This window comes from Semicossyphus pulcher, unplaced genomic scaffold (assembly GCF_022749685.1).
Source record: "Semicossyphus pulcher isolate SPU_LCO1_2020_fin unplaced genomic scaffold, fSemPul1.0.p SCAF_18, whole genome shotgun sequence".
NCBI classification, from domain to species: domain Eukaryota; kingdom Metazoa; phylum Chordata; class Actinopteri; order Labriformes; family Labridae; genus Semicossyphus; species Semicossyphus pulcher.
In genome coordinates, this window is record NW_027211691.1 from 15929492 (window position 1) to 15950181 (window position 20690).

Consider the following 20690-nt stretch of genomic DNA (forward strand, 5'->3'; position numbering starts at 1 on the left):
ATTGTGCTTATTAACCAGATTGTTGTATAACAAATACATTAGGGATGGCCGATATTATCTGTATCTGCAGATTATGGCTTGAAAATGACATATTGGCATCGGAGATTTTTCTGCCGATATTTTCCACTGATAAAACAACACTTTAATTCTGCCAAAATGCTCGATGATTTCCTAAAAAAGCTTGACCTAATGCTACAACATTATTCGGTGCGACTGTGCACGATGATGTTCGTGATGATGATTGATATACTCTGCCATTAGCTGAAAAACATGTGCCTAATATATCGATATCGAAATCGGCAAAAATGCTTGGAAAATATCAGGATATCGGCAAAAAATCAAATATCGTGCATCCCTAAAATACCTGAATTACAATATAAATAAAATAATTCAATTGTTGTGCTTTATATTTATATATATCTTTCATTATTTATGCTGATCACAGCATGATCATTTTGTCTCAGCATATTATTGTCATTCGCATGGCTAGATCATGTATATTATGAATAAACACACGAAACAATCATTCAGGGTCTCTGCTGGATTTATTTTAGAGCTAGTGCAAATGTACGCAAAAGTGACAAGACCTACTGAAAGCAAAGACACTCGTGAATTTGTCATTGAAAAAACTGCCCTAATACACTGAATGCTGAAAAACAAAAATGGGATTTGTCTGACACGACATACTTGAGAAAGTGTGTTAAGGTCAATATGTTTAAAAAGATTCACATATGATACATTTCTTGATATTCACTTTTTCATTAGTCAAATAAAACAAGTTTTTAGTCTGTTAAAAAAAAAAAGAAAATAGAATCTATAAACATTGCATAAAAAGACACCTGAACACATGCACATACACGTGGCTCTCTGGGGAAAACATTTTGCCTTCTCGTACTGTTCATACTGCTGCAGTGACCAACATCATCACGGTGTTGAAAATGAAAAATGTAAATCAAGGCTTGTTCTAGTTAGAAACACTAATACAAAAACGTAAAGTACTTGTGTTGCTTGTAAAATACATTATTTCAAGACTTTTATTCTGTTTGATTCTGAAGGGAAATCCTAAAACATTAAAATACTATTCAGAAAGTACAGAGCAAATAAATCTGTAGCTAGGAATTACACCTTACTATTACTCTTACTACTTATTGTACGTCTCCCCAGTATGGCAAATACAGTTTAAAGACTATATTTAAATAATTTTCTACACTGCTCATTCACTGCTCTTTCATTCACATTAGTTCACTCTTCTTTTTAGCACACAGGAGCTCTCAACCAAACTTTTTTTAAAGCTAAAATTATACAATGACAGGAAAGTGTTGCACAAACGAGAGTGAGTCAGCGCCTGAAGCTGATGTGTCTTTTTTTCCATGAAAAATCATTAAAACATTTGATGAGAGTTGTTGTTATTAAGCTTTAAAACTGGACATATTTTTCTTTAGAGTTTCCACAAAAGACTCCGCTGCTGATGTGAGGGGTTTTTTACAAACACAACCTACTGAGCGTCGATGAGCATGAGATGCACAAACAATCCCGCTGAGCAGATGACATCTCCTCTCTTTGTGAGCAGCGGGACGTGGCGATATCCTGGGGAAAAAAAAGGGAAGTGAGTTTTAGCTTCGTCAGCAAATTAGAGTCAAAAGCACGTCATGTGATCTATTGCAAGACGTCAGCAACCCTTATGAGGTGAAAATTCATCAACTGGTAAAAGGGTGTATGTTTAGTAAAACTCTTGTTCGCATCTGGGCCTAAAGAATTGTTTCTCCACTTCAGTACTTTATGCAGTTTGAGCCGGTCTTTCCTACCGTCCTGTACACTGGTTAGCGGGAGACAGTACTGCCCGACGAGATCATTCTGGGATGTTGAGTCATAGTCCTCAACCACAAATCGCACCATGGTGAGCTCTGGGACATGGACGTCAAACTGGAATTTCTCGTTCCACATGGGGTTGAACCCTGCAGGGATGGATGAGTATTTAGATGGTGCAACTTTTTTTTGTTCTGCCAAATGTTAAATAAATAAAAAAACTGAAATTCATGTTTGGAAAAATTCACCGTGTGTCATATCTGCTTATGTGTGTTATGCTGACCGTTGTTTTCAATGTAGTGTGTCTCCTTGCTTGCGTTGTCCGCTGGGACACCACAGAGCTCCACTCTCACCAGAGGGTCAACAATGGATTTGTGTTTGTCCTTGTTGAGTTTAGGTAACTGCTGAGCTGAGATCACCTTTAGTAGTACAAAAAACATGTACAAATGGAGTTAAAAACAACCTCAATCATGTGTACAGCATGAAAAAGTCCTCAGTAAACCTTGAAGTATATAATAAACAAATCCAAATACAAGATGTAGAGTTTTTAACCACTAGTAGCGCTATGATTTCTTTGGCCACTAGTAGCGCTGTAGAGCAATGTTTATTTTTATTAGGGTCCCCACTTTGTAAGTGTGTCCTCTAGCAGGGGGTCACTCAATACACATTTCCAGCAACAGGTGGTGGCAATGCACCAAAAAAACAGAAACAGGCCAACAGAAATGAAAGGAAGGGGACTTTTAGCTTTGAACCATGGATGTGACATTGAACAGTGAACAAAGTAGGTGACCTTTTTCTCAAATATATACACTGATCAGCCATGACATTATGCCCACTGACAGGTCGAGTGAATAACATTGATTATCTCGTTACAATGGCCATATGTAAGCCATATGTAAGGCAGCAGGTTAACATTTTGATCGAAGTTGATGTGTTGATAAGCAGGGAAATCGGCAAGTTTAAGGATGTGAGCGACTTGACAAGGGCCTAATGGTGATGGCTAGACGATTGGGTTAGAGCATCTCCAAAACTGCAGCTCTTTTGGGGTGTTCCCGGTCTGCAGTGGTCAGTACCGACCAAAGTTGGTCCAAGGAAGGTAAAACCCCTGAACCTGCGACAGCGTCATGGGCAGCCAAGGCTCACTGATGCAGTCGGGGAGTGGAGGCTGGCCCGTGTGGTCCGATCCAACAGAAGAGCTACTGTAGTTGAAAAAGTGAATGCTTGTTCTGATAGAAAGGTGTCAGAACACACAGTGCATCGCAGTTTGTTGCGTATGGGGCTGTGTAGCAGTCAGGGTGCCCATGCTGACCCCTGTCCACCGCTTAAAGTGTGGCCAGGTGCATGTGCATCGCTTACCTGGGGTAGACATGGCACCAGGATGTACTGTCCCCAAAGAAGGCAAGCCTGCAGAGGCAATGTTCTTGGGTCCTGCCATTCATGTGGATGTTACTTTGACACGTACCACCTACCCTAACATTGTTGCAGACCAAGTACACCCCTCATTGAAACGGTATTCCCTAATAGCAGTGGCCTCTTTCAGCAGGACAATACGCCCTGCCACACTGAAAAATAGTTCAAGAATGGTTTGAGGAACACGACAACGAGTTCAAGTTGTCGACTTGGCCTCCAGAATCCCCAGATCTCAGCCAATCGAGCGTCTGTGGGATGTGCTGGACAAGTCCGATCCATGGAGGCCCCACCTCGCAAATTGCAGGACTTAAAGGATCTACAGCTAACGTCTTGGTGCCAGATACATCGGCACAACTTCAGAGGTATATATATATATATATATATACACATTTTCATTATTTCACGAGCATTCAAAATGTTTGTGAGCTCTCGGGTATACACGTGAAGCTTGTTGACACTGAATGTAAGGTGAAGAAAACTCAGCAGAAAACTTTCCATTTTAACCTCAAATAAGTCTCACCATGACATGAAAGGTCTTCCTCTTTAACCAGGGCCCATTGGTAAGTGTGTTGGGATCAAACTGGGAGGACAGGCTTCTCTGAAATTCAGGTTTCAAGATGTAGCCACAAACAGCGTTTGGCAGAAAGCGACCCTGGTTTATGTGCATCTCCTTGGAGGGTGTCTGGAAGTTCAATGCCACTAAAACCAATTCAAAGGGAGAAGGGAGTAAAACCATTACTCACACTTAACACTTAATATGCTAATAGTTGGATTTTTGCATGATGCAGATGATGTTGGAGTGTACCTATCTGGCAGCCGACGTTCCACATGGGCACTGGGCTGTAATTCGAGGAGTCGGTTCTGGAGCCAGCTGGGTAGATCCGACTGAGTTTGTCCATGTTGTGATGGATATAGGCTGTAGCTACGGTAACACATTAAAACAACAATCCTTTAACACACTTAAACACAATTTTCATACTTTGCTCTCGAGGATTATTATCAAGTATGTCAGTAAAGTTAGTAAGATGTGGTGTTTACCTGAAGTCTCAGCCAGGTTGAAAGCTTTACTCTCCTTAAAGGAGGACATCTCGTAGAAGTCCTGGTTCTCCTTCGCGTGTTCAAAGCCATTGAAATGGACACTCTTGCAGTAAATGACGATGTCTGAAAGTGCCTTGGCGAGTTTGATTTTTGATTTCTAAAAAAGAAGACGGGATAGTAGCTTAGTTTCGACTCATCCAAAGGTGATATATTTTTTAATTTGGCACCCTTGACACACCTTTGGTTTGGCTTTCTGTCCATTCTCCTTAACATCTGCAGCCTCGTCCTCCTCAGACACGGTATCTTCCTCTATGGTGCTGCTATTGTTGAAGGCAGCATTCAGTTTGTTTAATCGCTTTCCCTTGATGAGGAATTTGCCCTTCAGATCCTGAACAAAAACAATGTGTTGTTATGCAATATGTAAACATAAAACCCAGGATACATACTGTGAAGTAATGTGGCATATAATTACTGTATGCAGGGAAGCATATTCTGATTTTTCAATAGGGAAAAGCATCTGTTTTGTCACCCCCCCACCCCCCTTAACAGCCAAGGGTTTTGCAGAACAGTTAGTTCTGAGCAAGTAATTTGATTGGACCACAGGCATTGCATGAGTGTGTGAGGATCCTACTCTTTTTTCCCCTTGTTGCTCCTTTTTTCTCTCTCTTTGTGTTTGTGTGTGAGCATTCATCAGGAGCTGGGCATGGATTCACACGCCTGTTCTGCCAATCAAGTCTGCACACCTGCTACTCATCCACAATCAAGCCACCTACACACTCTGCAAGATAAAAGCCCGGCTCAGTCTTCCGCTCCTCGCCAGATCGTCCATTTACCCTGAGTGGTACACAGTTCAGGCTTTTTCTTGAAGGAATTTTTGAAAGTGTTTTCTTGTCCTAGTTTCTTTTTGTGCCCAGATCTCTGTGCCTCCTGCGCCCAGCTCCAAGACTACAGCCTCTGCAACCCTGCCAGCCCCTGACTCTGGATTCTGGAGACTCTTACCACCACCACCCCGCTCTCACAGCCAAGGACCTCCGCATTTGGACAGACAATTATCACCATACAAGATAAGAATTTGTTTGGAATAAACTGTTCAACGTATTGCTGATATATAGCACAACAGCACTGGGATTTTAACCCCATGTATTCCTTCACCTAAGGTGTTCTGAATAGCATTAATTAGCGTTACTGTGCGTTCACGCTGAACGCGAATAGGCGCAAATCTGCGGCGAGATTACCTACAAAGTCAATGCAAGGACGCGAATTTGTGTCGGGTGGCGCGAATGACGAGACACAATATTTGCGTGAGTTGAAAACATTTTACTTCCTCTGCGAATTTGCAGAGTTCACTTGGTGTAGCGAAAGCCTATCAACATCGAGATTCTCCTGACGCCATTGGTAACCATGGAGATAAGCCCCGCTTCCTCTCCTCCATTCCGGAAGCGAAGGGCAGATATTCGCCTGTTATTTAAACCGGCCGTCAAACTCGCACGAACAACGCGAGGCAAATATTCGCTGCTAAATGCTGTTTGTAGAACTGTTGTATAAAAGCATCACACTCTAGGTCGTGCTGTTGTACTGAATATCCGCATGGCTGTGATTATCTTCAACACAAAGCCCTAATATCCGTGCTGCTATTCATCAAACAGCACAACCAAGAGTGTGATATTGCTTAAGTATAACAGTACAAACCAAATTCCACTGGATAACAGCCTCTCTTTTAAAAGCCAAGCCTCAGATTCACAAATATCTGTTGATAAATCTAACGGTAACAGGTAGACAGGAATCTTGCAGAGCGGTTCACTAACTTACAGAAGAAGGTGTGGTCTTCCTCTGCAGCTTACTGGAAGGGTATTTACAGCAAGGCTCTGAAGCGAGGCTATATGAATTACTAAGGTAAGGTTAAAGGCCACCCACCTCAGGTGAGGGGAAGTTGGCGGGCATAACGTTGCCCAGAGGTTTTGTGACCAAAGCATCACCCAGGATGGCGATCAGGTGATGGGCCATGAGCTTCTGTTGGTCCACGGTGCAGTGGTTCTCAAGAGACAGGATCACTGGGTAGTCAGACGTCTGGAAGGAAAAAAAAGAAACAATCATTCAGTAAAGATTAATCTCAGCCTCTCCCTTATTGTGTAAAGGGGAATTTATCTTTCTTTATGGACACTAACACACTATCTGACATACTTTGAAGGCATAATCTTTGATGGCTTTGATGACGTCTCTGAAGAGCACTTTGGATGTGAGCGTGTAGCCGTGGTAGATGACAGGCTCCCCGTTTGCCCCGTCCCAACAGTCCAGCTCCACACAGCGACAGCTTTTCATCAGTGCTCTGCAAGGAGGGAAAACATTCCTGAAAACCTCCACACTACTCTACCTGCATTTCATTTGAAGGTCCAAGACTGCTACAACGTATGTGCATTACTTAGTGCAACTGAAAGCAGACACTGGTTGTTGCTAAAATAAATATTAGGACTTACGGTCCAACTTTCTTCTCCTTTCATTGACATTGAAACTAAATTATGTAACTACTTCCTTACAATAAAGGAAGTAGGTGAAAAGTATTTAGGTTATTTCTTTAAAACATATCCATAGTGGCATGGAATGGCATCAAAATAATGTGGGGTTAGGGTTGAAGATGTTTTTTTAGAATATGTGAAATGAGTTACTTTATGTAGGCTTCTGTGCTGCTGGGTCCCTTGAGTTGGTCTTCCATCAGGTACGTGTTATGTGAGGAGGAGATGTAGTAATGGTTGAGGGGCTGGTGCATGTCCTGATACACCTGTTTGTGGGCCGGGTTGAGGATGGAGCCGTCCTCCTGGTGCAGGTACATCAGGAAGCCGTCTTTGGTTAGGCGTTTCTTCTGCTTCGCTGGAGGACAGAGGACAGGATGATCATGATATTTTATGAGGAATGTTAACTACAGAATAAAGCCTTAGCAATGATAACCCTACCTGTCCCATCCATCTCGTACTTTTCAATCAGCTTCAGAGCGTCCTCCATGGACGCCTGCTCCCTCTGCTCATTCAGCAGGAAGTTAAGCAGGTCTCTGGCACTCATCTGGCCTTCTGTTTCAGCGTACTGTTCATAAATCACATCGACCTCCTCCCGGTGTGTCAGCAGGTCGTAGAAGTGTTTGATCTCTGAGCCCTCCAAGGAGCCTGAATTGGACTTGTCACATGTCTATACAACATGAGACAATCAATCAACCAGACCCACGTAAGTTGAACAAACAACACATTTCACGGGTAATGTATTGATGTTAAAAAGGAGATGATGACTGATGAATTTTCTGACCCTAAAAATTTCCTCTGCGTACGTGTCGTCCACTTCAACGTTGATCTGCCGCAGGAAGTGCTTCAGCTCCTTCAGGGTCATCTGGTTGTCATCATTCTTGTCAGCTTTACGCATGCAGTTGATGATCCAGCTGGCATTTAGATGTAAGGATTTGGTTTACATCTTTTATCGCAAAGTACCCAACCAATCTGGGACTACAAAAACACTACGTAATGTCTCCTCCCTATGTAACACATTTCCCCAAAACCCCTTGTCAAGGATACTGCTCACTCTTCTGCTGGCGGCTGAGGTTGCGCATGTTGTTGATGATCTTCTCCAGGCCGTTGACCCATTGTTTAGCCTCCTCCTCGCTGGTTGCCATCAGGTCCAGATTTTTCTTGCGGCCCTTGAAGATGATGGCGAAGCATTGCTGTTCAGCACTGGGCTCTGTGTGTTTATTAAGGCCCTCAGACTGGCGACCCTTGCGCACTGAATCAATGTCATCAATGGAGACTGTTTGGAGAGAAGGAGGTGTTTGTTAGAAATTCTGGCCCTTGAGGCGACGCCAAGGATTGGTTTGGTAGTAAGGTATTAAGACCTATATATAGGTATATATTGTCATAATATGGTTTTGGTGTCAAGGTTTCCAGTCTCAGCAGTAGTGATAATTGTTAATGGCTTTATAAGAACCACACTGTAAATTGTTTTGGTGTGATATTATGGAACAACCATGGAGTATCTGGTCTGTATCTTCTGGCAGCAGACTTTTTGTCCTGTGAGCACAATGACACAGAGCGCACAAACTGTTTTTACATCTTATCTAACAGGAAAGGCCTTGTTTCTGTGTTGTAGCTCGCTTCTGTGTCCTTCACTCAGTAGGCACAACACAAAAGATAAAAACTGGTACAGCTAACTGAGGGACATGTTGGTCTTTTGCTTCTAAATGCACAACTAAGTTCCCTTTGTTAGCTAGGGGCTAATTTGACGTTTCTCTCTGATGTTTCGTGTTCGTGTGGGTTTATCAGATGTTTTTTAAAATTGAAACAGCTGACTGATACTGGAAATAACTTTCAAACTGTAAGACCAGTGAATATGTAGGCAGTAATGTAGGGTATTAAAGCTGCCTCCTCCTAAGTCACCTCCCTTTGTTAGCTAGCTGCTAACTTTGTCTCTCTGACGTTTTGTGTTCATGTGGGTTTATCAGAGCTTTTTTTTTTTACTGAAACAGCTGACTGATACTGGAAATATGTTTAAAATAATTAGAAGAATGACAGTCAACCAAAACAGTACAGCTGTGGGCCGTAAAACCCAAACAAAGCTGAAAGAGACTCAGTAAAGCTGAGGGGAGATGCAGTTGCTTGTTTGTCACTGCTAGCTAGCGACGTTAGCATCACATGTAGTCATTCCATCCATTGTTAATGGATTGATGAGCGCAGCTTTAAAAGCATAAACACTTCATACTTCATACATAAAATATTTCTCACTCAGATTAGGGTTAACAAAGAATATTGTGGCCTCAAATCAGCAATTTTAGTGCCCTGTGATAGTTTCACAGACATTTTGTTGTTCACTATGGAACTAGCTAAACACAATCTGAAGATTTGATTACCGCACTTAACATCACATCTCCTTGCTTCTGTTGTCAAATCTTGGGATAGATATGTTGCATCAGACACCCACTCTCTGTTTTTTACCCATATGTTGGGGGCCAGCTCTGTTGTAATGTACGGAAAGAGCATGCACGGCCATGTATGATCTAATCACGCTAAATGGCAGCAACTGCCCTTGTAACAAAACACTAAAGACCACAGGCTTAGCTAAGAGGCCATATGTTGTAGCTGGGTTACAATCACAGTGTTCCTGCCCTTTACATCCCGACGTTTGAGAGTCACATAAAGAGCGGCCATTGTTACTGTGAGAATCAGAGACTATCTCGGGGAAGGATAAATCTAAAGGTCACGCTACTTGAAGGGAAAAACACAACAGTGAGGGGGTGGCATGCTGAAACACACCCAAGGCTTGGTGGAGTACTCAGCTGACTGCGGGCCGGGTGAACAAAATACCTGAAAGGCACCCGCCAGAAGAGGAGAGTTTGTTTTATCTGTAGATGCACATTATCCCCAGCAAAACAGACCACTGTGGAGGAATTTAGGCCTGTAAATTTGGACCTCTTTCAGAGAATCCCATCTGGAGAGCTGAAACCACAATGTCCAAGTCATGTCATCCGTGTCACGCCGGCATTGCTTGAATACCAGATGAAATTTTACACAATGAGATTATTGTTTAAGCCCTGGCAAAGTTCATGCTGCTGTTTCTAAAACTCCTTTCTTCAAAGAGAAGTCTGTATTTAGCAGTGGAAAGGGTGTTTCCCTTGTAGTGGAGCGCTAGTTAGCCATGTTAGCGTTTAAATGTAAGCTTGACCTTAAAGTTAATATTTAACTTGAGGCTGAAGTGAAATGCAAAAAATAATCACCCACCAATCTTGATATGAGCCCATGAATACTGCTTAGTCAAATTCTGATCTGATAAGTCTTACAACAGCTTATTATTTTATCACTGTGACAATTAGCAGACTGACACTAGTAAGACGGGCGTGCCTGAGATATTCATGTCATCTGATGAATAACTCATATGACCCTGACAGTGTGCAGTGCATGTTTATCTAGGTGTGTGTGAATAATTTCAAGGCAAATGTCACTCACTGTGCGTGGAAAAGGGCAAATAAAACAGAGCTTTGATCTTTATTTGGACTGAGGAGAAGTGAAGGGTTTTTTCTCGCTCACTTATAGAGAGTGGACGATTTACAGGCAATGACTTCTATTAATGAACCACCCAGAATGTGTCAGTAGAATTGAAACGCGTCACACATTTAAAATAAAAAGTTAGCATTAAAAATGGAATCACATACTTCCTGATGTATATCAAGAAACTTTTAGCTAGGCAGCCAAACAAGCTTGCAAGTTCATTAGCTAACATGCTAACAAACAGTATCCTATTTGTGCTGCAGTACTGTAATTTAAGCTCTGTTTTTGGTCTCTACCAACTCCTGAGGGACATATCTGCCTCTTTAGCAGCTTAATTAGCCAGCATGTTCACTAGCTAGTTGTTCACTTTTTTTTGTTAAGTTCAAGTAGCTTGAAGATGCTAAAACACGCAAAGGAAATGTTATAAGGGACTTTAAGCAGTGATGTGTGAACTGGCGGCTAAAAAAAAAAGGTTCCATGTTGCGCACTTCCTGTCGTTGTAGCCCAGCTGTTTACTACGGGAGAAAGACTGGATTGCCGTAGTCAGTACAACGTCAAAAGCCTGGTTCCCAATCCAGCGGCCGCAGCCTTCGAAGGCCATATTTGAAGGCTGATTGCGTCACAGAAACGCACCGAAGGCTGTCCCAATTCGAAGGCTCCTTCAGATGTGTCCGACAAATGCATCCTACATTTCCCCGCCCATCGTATACCGAGATGCATTGCGTGCTAATTCAAACGAAATGGCAGACTTTTAAACGGCCGAGCAATACACTTTAAAATGTAAAAGATTTTTGGTTTCAACTCAATCGAATAGCAAGTGTTACACATGTTTAAGAAAACAAAAGGGCCCTTGAAACGAATTATCTTTAAAATAAGAGGTTAAGTTACATGAAGTTAGATATGCTAGCTAGTAAGCCCGCTAACTACCTGTTGCTAGGCAACAGGAGCGGCGTTTGGTGACGCAAGGATGGACCAGACCGTCTCATTTCAGTTCGGCTTTAATGGTCCTCTACGCAGGCTATGAATGGCGCATCCTCAGTGGACCGCCTCCTTCAAAGGCTGCAGCCCGTGGATCGGGACACGGCTGAAGTGTAAGCATTTTGTTTATATTCCTTTCTACTCCTAGTAGCTGTATGGATTATTAGTATATTTGTTAAAGATACCCGCTAATGTGACTGTTTTTCCTGTTTGTCATAGACATGTCATCCATCGTTGCTTAGTGACATTAGATTTCTACCACTATGGCAACCCGATGGAATGATTCACAGACATGCATCAGTAGCAGATTTACAATCTTGGGAAACAAAATGATCATATGAATTTGAAATTCCCACCAATAAAAACCTTAACCCTTTCATCAGATAAAACTCATACAACACATGGTTAAAACAAAAAAAGCTATCATCCCACTCTCTTACCTTTAGAGCTGATCAGTAAATTGCAGAAAGCTAAAGCCCACAGGAAAGCAATAAAGCCTTATTTCCGTAAACAAGGAAACGGCTGCAAACTCAAGGCCCTCATCTCTGACACATGACCGTTCACACAACTGCATCGCTCCGTATCACCTCTGAGTGACTATCTGCTGTGACTGTATGGGGGACTATAAGGCCTGCTGTTTTCTCTCAGTGTTTGTTCAAGGCTCAGACTCCGGTCAGAGGTTATCAGGCCTGGTAGCTGCGGTCAGGATGAGCAGAGGAACATAATCCCTCACACAGTCCTGATTCAAAATAATGTTTTCTATTCTGTCGGCAGAATCAGTTTGAGTTGTTTCCATTTCTTTGTGTGTTTTTGCTATAAAGCAGGAAGCTATTATTATGCCCTTTTATTACGCTTCTGTTACGTTCTGTCTTCTATGTCTTACACACGGAGGCGTAATGGAGGGGGGCAAAGTCGTTCTGTAACAGAAGCGAGATGGCATCTGTGTAAATAGCAGAGCCAGCAGGGCGCCATGTGTTTGTATTTGAATTACGCACTGTTTGTTTACACCTCACGCACATTTTGCTTCTGCCAGAACGCTATGTAAAAACACCGTTGAGGCGACTTTACGCCGACATTGCTTGGTCTAATGTAAAATAGCAAAGGCTGCATGACAGCGGAGCTTCGTTACGGCGCTGAGGCGGAACCACAGTGTAAAAAGGGATATTGATATCAAAGTTGACAGACGGAGTAACTTAACTTAAATAAAATGACCTACAGAATTCATTATTTAAGTTTTTTTTTAAAACTATATCAGTTAAATCCAATTTTGCTTACACACATAAAAAAGCAAACAGACATGAAACCAAGTAGAATATTTTACTTACAGGTTTGGTTTCGCCTGAAGAGTTTTTGGGACTCGTGCCAAAACGTTTTGCAGTCTTCCTGCAGTTTGAAGAAGCGAATCTTCTTCCAGGTGTTTGAGCGAACCTTAACCAGCTCCCCACCGACCAGCAGGAACTGAAGGTCTGGATCTCCCTCCAAACCTGCAGGAGTGGAAAAGGAAATGTCATACACAAATCTTACTATGAGTGAAATAATGGCGTTTTTACTGAGGGGAAATATGTCTGTAAGTTTTCAGTTGGACTACTAAATGTTTGCCGGGTTTTTATTTCCTTAAAGGGATCATCCTGGTAGTGTTGCATTTCCTTGAAGTTGAGTGACTCACACAAGACACATTAAAGCTCCTGTGAAGAGTTTTTTTGCTGGTTACGAAACAGACTGAAATGTATTTTGAGTACTCTTTATGACCTACACAAGCAAACCAGACCATCAGCGACAAGATTGATTATGTCTAAATAGTTATTTTTAATGCCTGAAATCGCTGGCGGGGGGGTCAGGCGAAGTCTTTAACTGCACGCTGCTTTTGTTTGCATTTTTCAGGGCAAAATTTAAACTTAGTGATACATGTGACTCTAAAAGAAAGCCGGATGAGATTTTTCGTTAAAAACCACCACAAAATCAGCAAAGAGATAAGAGGTACGGCTCGGTCCACAGGGGGCGCCAAAATCGACACAAACCAAAAGTTCCTCACAGGAGCTTTAAAAAAACAACAATCCAAATCATAGCAGTAGAAGCTGAAATATCCTGAGTTTTAGTTCCTTGTATGAGTCAAGACCCGCAAACACATAACCTACATTACCCATAATCCAACCAATGGCATCTTTTCACTGGACCATCCCTGCCCTTTTCTAACACAGGTATAATGAATGTTTTACCATATTTGAAATCCACTTAGTCTGCTTTTTGACTAGTGTTGCATTCAATTAAATCAGTTTTTACAAGTGGTAGGGAAAACATTGAGCGTGGGTTAATTAAAAACGAGGGTTCAAACACCAGGGCAGATAATAAGTCTTATCTCTTTACAAGCTTGCAGATAATATTTGCCCTTATGTGTAAAATCAGTGGCATGGCCCTTTAGGCATACACTACATGTCCCTTTATAACCTTAGTTAGGCAGATTTGCATTTTGTGGTGTCGTGCCTAATGTCTAATAACACTATGGTTATATCAAACATGTTCCATTTGATACGCCAGCTGATAAGTAAGAGGGTGGGGTTGAATCTACAGTGCAGAGTTTCACAACAGATGAGCAGTGCCAGGGGCTTATCATTCAGGTGAAGCAATCTGCTGAGGAGGCTTTCTTTGTAAGGGTGTGTGACATGATTCATAACTCATGCACAACACTGTAGGAAGCAACAGTAAGCTCACAGGACGATTGGTTTATTTGTTTTCCATCTGTGCAGATATGAGGTAATGTGGGTGTTTGTCAGTGTATGTGGGTGGGGAGGAGACTTTACAGGCCACTTTATGTATTACAGAAGATTAAAATAGTTCTTTAATGTAAGACAAGGCAACTGCGTAGAAACTGTTATGACTAAAAAAGGACAGTTATTAATGTCCTCTCAGGGCATTTGAGGATAATGACATTCACTTCGATTCAGTGGGGACTGGTTCGTGGGCAGGACCACAACATAACAGACATTTTTTCCCCCGTCTCTAACCACAGACTCACAGAGGCTGTTTATGAGTGTCTCTGCGGGCAGGGAGGAGGACTCCAGAGTTTGAACGCCGCCTCTGCTCACTCAAACTTTCTGTCAGCTTTCCCTCCAACTCCTTTTCCATGTAACCCATAAAGACCATTACCATGAAGAGGACGTGTACATGCTAGCATTAGGTTAATAGAACAGCCACACATATGTTTCTACTTTGTAACACTTCCCAAAACATAACAGTGAGTCATATTTGATTTTTTAAAGAGTTTTCTTTTCCTTTTTTTGCAGAGTAATCACTTTCAGATGAAACCCTGGATAAGAAGTGATCTTGTACTGCTACACCCCGTGATTTGAGGCAAGCTAGGGCAGGAAGATTGGAAGAATTTGGGTTAAATAACAGGGAGGGATTCCTCCAGGGAGAGTAGGTAATGATAAAGGTTCACACACAAACTGTGGGGGAGGCTTTTGGGTACAGACAAATACTCTACTTTTGTTTTGTAAGTAAGAAAATAATTTTTACAGGGACTTGTGATGCAAAAGCCCCACTAATGGCAGCTAAATAAAGAGGCTAGGCAGAACAAACAAGGTAATGCAACACGTTGATACTACATTTAAAAATGTGTGAACAGGAGTTCTTTCAAAATGACTCACAAGTAATGAAACTCAGCTTCACAGGGACATTCCCCTGCAATATTTAAATTTTAATTATAAACACTTCCTTGTACTTGACTTTATTTTAAAGACAGAAACATGTCACCTGAGTTGTCTTCATGGCAAAACGAAAGAATTCATCGCCTCGGGCAATGAGGAAGCCTATATACAGACTCTTACAGCTCACCGTTAAAGCACCGCCGTTTCACCTCACAGCACCACAACCAGGCAAATTATCCTGCAAGGTACAACTGATTTATTCTGACGCGATTAAGATCTCCAAAATCCGGGCTATCAAAACATTGTGGGCGCGCGCCTGCTTATGTTAGCAAACTATTGAGCGCGCGCGCATCATTCTGCTCAGGCACATTGCACCTTTAGGGGGGACACTTACCTAGGCGTTTTCCGTTCTCCAACGCAACTTTTTTCATCTGCTCCTGGAAAGCGAGCTCCTGTGATTTAGTCCTTTTGGGACGCTTGTGTAAACAAGACATTGTGGGGTAACTTTTAAAAACATGAAAACATCCAGTCGGTGTTTAATCTGTGCTCGGTGTGGAAGAGAAGCAGGCACCACGTAGGCTGGTCCCCCCCCCTCTCATGGGGCGGGTCTAAACTCATCTATTGCTCTGTTATGACTGCAGCGGTGACTGTCCACAGCTGTGCACGCGCTGAAGAGGACTTTAAACACTTTAGAGGTAAAAGGTCTAAAATGGAGACTCACATTAAGGCCCCTTGAGGAGCTTTTCGATGGTTATGAAATGGACTGAAATAAATTCTGATGTCTTTATATGACCTACAAAAAAAACCCCAGACCATCAGCGGCAAGACTGATTATTTCTATATAGTTATTTTGAATGCCTGAAACTACTGGTGGGGTGGTAGGTGTCAGACGAAGAGACTAAGCACGCTTCCTTTGTTTATATTTTCCAGGGCAAAAATTTTAAGTGAGTGATACATATGACTGTTAAAGACAGCAGGATACGTTTTTTTGTCAAACTTAAAGCTTAAACTTAAGCATGTACAGGACAAAATAAGCAAAGAGGTAAGAGGTACAGCTTTGTCCTCTGGGGGCACAAAAATTAACACAAACTGAAAGTTCCTAACAGGAGCTTTGAGTGGTTAATAACAGAAAATCTCATCCTGCTTTCTTTAACAGTCACATGTATCAATCACTTAAAATTTTTGCTTTGGAAAATGTAAACAAATGCAGCGTGCTTAATCACGTCGTCTGACACCTACCCCCCGCCAACAGTTTCAGGCATTAGAAATAATCAGTCTTGATGCTGATGGTCTTGTTTGCTTATGTAGATCATATAGAGTAATCAGAATTAATTTCAGTCTGTTTCATAACAAGCAAAAACTTCTCACAGCAGCTTTAATGTCGCCTTTATCAGCTCAAATGATACATTCAGGGACTTCATAAAACCCTGTCAATCCTTGAGTGAAAAGTCTCATTTTAGAGATGATTTCCCCGTGCTTTAAGAAAAGAAAATTACATCATAGTCTCCATTACGACTTTAAATGCACACTAAATTATGTTGATATACAGTTGAAATGTGTTTTTCTTTTCAGTATGGGCTTGGATACATACATATCCTGCTGTATCTGTTTACAAATAGTTTACAATAAAATCTTGAATATAAAACTCTGCATGCTGCTGAATCCTCAGCTGTGCGACAGAGCTGTGAAATAGCGCCACCCCATGGGGAATTTGCATGAAGATTTAACAATAACTTAACTGTCCTGTTTGAACCTTCTGGTTTTCAGTTCTCCATACATTTAAAGATAAATGTAAATGTTTCCCTGCTATTCCACTGTCTTTTAAGATAATCAAAGATTTATATAACTATTCTTTGAAATCTGTGTGAGTCAGTTGCAAGTTTCCCATCATCACCAAACCAAACAACCACTTTGGCTGTGGTTAGAAATGACACCCGCATACATTTCTCTTAGTTCGTGAGACGTGATATTTTACTGGCAACAGGGACATATCAACAAACAAAACCACTGCCCCCACCCTGATTATTCGGACCACACATTTGCTTTAAAGGAAAACAACATGCGAGCTGCCGGTGTTTTGTCAACAGCAGCATTTGTCTGCTGAATCTGACTTTTTTTTCACCTGACTTTACTAGTAGAAGAAATTCAAATGTCACAAAGGTTAAATTAAACTCCATGACATTAACTGCACTATGGTAAAACATCTGTTCGTCACCACACACAAACTCACCGTGATTCCCAACTGTTCCATTGTGCTCCATTGTGATTCCAGTCAAAATGAATGACCATGTGTCGAGTTAAAGTCTTTCAGAGTTTGTTGTTGGCTATACAGTATGAACTATCACAACAATTAAACTTGTATCCTTGTCCCATGCAGGGAAAAATCCAACCCGTGTCCTCCTCTGAGCCGCCCCGCTCAGTGTGCAGTGAATGCCAGCCCAGTAGGCTCTTATGCAGTGTCAGTCCACACCCACTGCAACACCGGTCGGACAAGTACAACACCATGTTTACTCTTAGAGGAAAATACACCTCTGGGTGGAATTCTACCGATAAAGACTAAAAATAAACACTTGCACTTGATCCAATGTAAACCCTTATAAGATAAAGTTAAGTGGATCTTTTACTACATTAGAATTCACTCAGTCTCTGTGTTTTCTGTGGCATTTAGCACTTTGAGCATGCTTTGATTTATTCAGGGTGTTGCCCGTGTCGGGTACAGACCTGCCATTTATTGTGTGAGGTATGATCTTGCCTCACCCCTCACCTCCCTCCACCTTTTTACATTGCAAGGTTAATGTTGGGACATCATCACATGTCTATATTCTTGTACTGTGAAAGGACTTTTCATGATCTCGGCCTAATGACAGCAGCTGAAGGCATCAGTCCTTAGGAGGCCTTTGAGTTTGGCTGAGTATTGTGTCAAACAGAAATATGTTCTAAGGAAACAATTCAAAGCTAAAATTAGCAGGTGTTGGCTGTCATGAATGCCCAGCTTATTTATGCTTGTGAACACAGAAAAGATCTTTCAGTTGACAACTGTGAGGGAGGTCTTCCTTTTTTTGTATGGCATTTATATGTAGAAGTTAGGTAAATAGTGTTTGGCCACTGGATGCAACAAACTCCAGTTCATTGTCAGAATGTAATATATGAGCGTGCAGACAAATCCTTCTTTGTGCCTCTCAATTATCAGTGTCTGCCAGCCTGTTCTGTCCTGTGAACTCTCTCGCTGGGGCAGCTCTGTCTGGCAAACCACGAGGCCGAGTGGTTGAGCTCAACAATTGCCTCTTTGAGAATCCCACTGGAGCACGACATGAGCCGATCAGCCCAGTCAGAGATTTAGTTTGGGATCCCACTTGAATCTTCACAAATAAAAATCACTGCAGATGAGAAATAGCTCTTATACAGAAACCACTGTTTTTGCATTTTAAAAAAAATTGTTTTTGCATAACATTTTTTGCTTTGCATGACACATCCGTGAAACCACTGGTCCTTTTATATAAAGTCATTGGTCCTTACATAAGACTTTCCAGTATGTTTGTACTACTGCATTAAGGACAGCCAGCTATAAACAACATTTAGAGGTGAACATGAGTGTCTATCTAATACATGGACAACAGAGTGTGTGCGAATCAGTGAAAATATAGAAAAACATAAAGACTATAATGATTAAAATGTGTGTTGCAGGTAAATAATGTGATTTCCTTTCTGAAACACTAAAGCGGAAGTAACTCCTGCTGTCGCTATGGCAACCACAGGTACACAAATATGGCGGAAAAGCAGCAATAAGTCAACTTCATTGAAATTCAGCTTATTTGACTTACAGCTACATCTTTGTGTAATTAATGTGTATGTTTTGCGTCGACGACGACTTTTCGTGCTAAAAAAAACCTCCAAAGTCATGTAAACTTACCGTGCTAACGCTAACTAATTAGCTAGCTGTTTTGCTATTGAAACACTGAACGTTAGCTACCTGAATGTTTTATTGCGTCTGTACTATGCTGGAAGAAACAGAGACGAGGAAAACACTGGTCTCCTGGTCGTTAATAAATGCCAGTATCACTTTGTCACACTAAATATTACAACTGCTATTTGTTTCTTGTATATAAGGACATCTCTCATGTGTTAGCAAGCATTTTCAAGGACCTTTATACCGAAGAGATAATAGGGAAAGGCACTTTGTCCAGCCTCATCAAGTCAAAGAATGAACGAAGCAGCTACCATGACAGATATGTTGTAGAGCTTCAGTAGGTAACTCTACAACATGCTGCATGCTTCACAAGTCAATGTCAACAGAAGAAACACTATAGCGATATAAATCTGTATTAATATTTTACATTTGTTTGAGTCACAGAGGCTCACCCTGAATACAGCAGGTGTATAAAAGAGGCTGACATGCTGGAGAGTCATATCATTCAGGCCAGAGCTCGAGCTGCAGCCTCAGAAAGCAAGGACTATGAGAGAATGAAGGGGGAGATGGGCGACTTTAATGATCATCAGAGCCTTCCTACAGGTGAGATGGACATGTCATGATTGTTTAATGGTGTTTGTAGGTAAACAGTATCAATTCTGATCTGGAAGATGTTGAACAACCTGATTTCAGATCCACTAAACCCAGACCAAAGTGGAATGATGGGAACAACTTCAGAAGCTGAAAGAGCAGCACAGCTTCCTGCGCAATCCTCGTTTCCTTCCTCCAAATGCACAGCAGGGTGGAACATCGTTCATCCGACCCAGAACCAAAGTGGGGAAGACAGAACATGTGGGAAAGGAATGCAAGAGATCAGGCACAGGTACAGAAATTACAGGTTTATCCTTTCACATACATTTTCTCATACGGCAGCAAACATTAAACAAGGCAGGATATTGACATAAAGGGTTGCGTATGAAAACTTTGAATGAGTTATAGTTCAAATACAATAGGCTGGTTAGACAATCTCTCTAGATATTCAATGCAAACATGAGTACCCTTTACCTCAGTGCAAACAGCAGCGCACCTTTTGTATCAGAGCTGGCAGCAAGGGACGTGTAACTTGATATGTATTTATGTACTTTAACATTTGTACATCTGCGAGGGTGTAATTCTTGATTGGATGAGTTATAGGTAGAAATGTTTGTGCCAGGTCATCACAGTATAAAGCCTAGACATTGTGAGCACTCAGCAAAGCTGTATTTCAGTCAGACAAGTCACGTTTATGATAGTTTGAAATGTTTTTTGCAGCAGCAGAACTTGTGTGCGGCATCTCAGCTCTGACCTCATCACTATTCGCAGATTTATTTCACATGCAGAAACATGAGGAGTGATGAGATAATATCTCAAATGAGTGAAATACTACAGTTTTCGCTGCAGGCAATGGCTCAGAGCGCTACAGAATCCGAAATATGACAAGAATATACCGGTGGATCGTCTGAAACTTCTTCATGTCTCCAGTCTACATTTCAAACCTGACGATTTTGAACGAGACATGACATCGGAGGCGGGCGTCCTAGATTGAGGAAGTGTAGTTTAGCAAGCCCCCTGGCCTCCGCTAGATGACGTGTTTTAAGTAGTCTTGCATAATAGCGTGATAGGACTGAGGTTGAAAATCGGCAAACTGGCCCTTTAAGTGACTTAGTGTTTGCTTACAGATTGATATTTTGCTAATGGGCTGTCATTTGGAAAGGTGAAGGCTGTCTGAATGTGAAACAAGACATATCCTGCAACGACTGTCAAATATGAATTAAAAAAGACACTGTGACTCATATTTTGCCTTTGGATACATAAAAAAATGTTGGTCCCAACTAACAGAGAGAGGAGATAGTA

General features: G+C 41.6%; 1 protein-coding gene across 4 annotated transcripts; it reads right to left on the minus strand.

Moving 5' to 3' along the window:
- Positions 1–526: 526 nt before the first annotated feature.
- On the minus strand, positions 527–17292 carry plcd1a (phospholipase C, delta 1a). Of its 4 annotated transcripts, none has more exons than XM_069666977.1 (15): positions 17121–17292; positions 12572–12730; positions 7809–8037; positions 7546–7675; positions 7203–7431; positions 6918–7119; positions 6436–6580; positions 6169–6321; positions 4493–4642; positions 4255–4411; positions 4022–4138; positions 3737–3915; positions 2090–2225; positions 1806–1955; positions 527–1587 (listed from the first exon to the last, which is right to left on the minus strand). In XM_069666977.1, exons 1-15 carry the CDS (start codon positions 17149–17151, stop codon positions 1496–1498), a joined length of 2259 nt encoding a protein of 752 aa, XP_069523078.1. In that variant the 5' UTR covers positions 17152–17292; the 3' UTR covers positions 527–1495. The 4 variants fall into 4 exon arrangements, with proteins under 4 accessions (XP_069523078.1, XP_069523076.1, XP_069523077.1 ...); XM_069666975.1 differs by lacking the exon at positions 17121–17292 and adding an exon at positions 15285–15423; XM_069666976.1 differs by having other exon boundaries at positions 1495–1955.
- Positions 17293–20690: the final 3398 nt, after the last annotated feature.

Excerpts from the sequence above, each read along its gene's own strand:
- plcd1a (XM_069666974.1), bottom strand. The coding sequence starts at position 15,384 with ATGTCTTGTTTACACAAGCGTCCCAAAAGGACTAAATCACAGGAGCTC. Across the intron at positions 4,643-6,168 it reads CCAACTTCCCCTCACCTGAG|GATCTGAAGGGCAAATTCCT; the intron begins GTGGGTGGCCTT and ends GTTTTTGTTCAG. Across the intron at positions 3,916-4,021 it reads GAACGTCGGCTGCCAGATAG|TGGCATTGAACTTCCAGACA; the intron begins GTACACTCCAAC and ends AATTGGTTTTAG.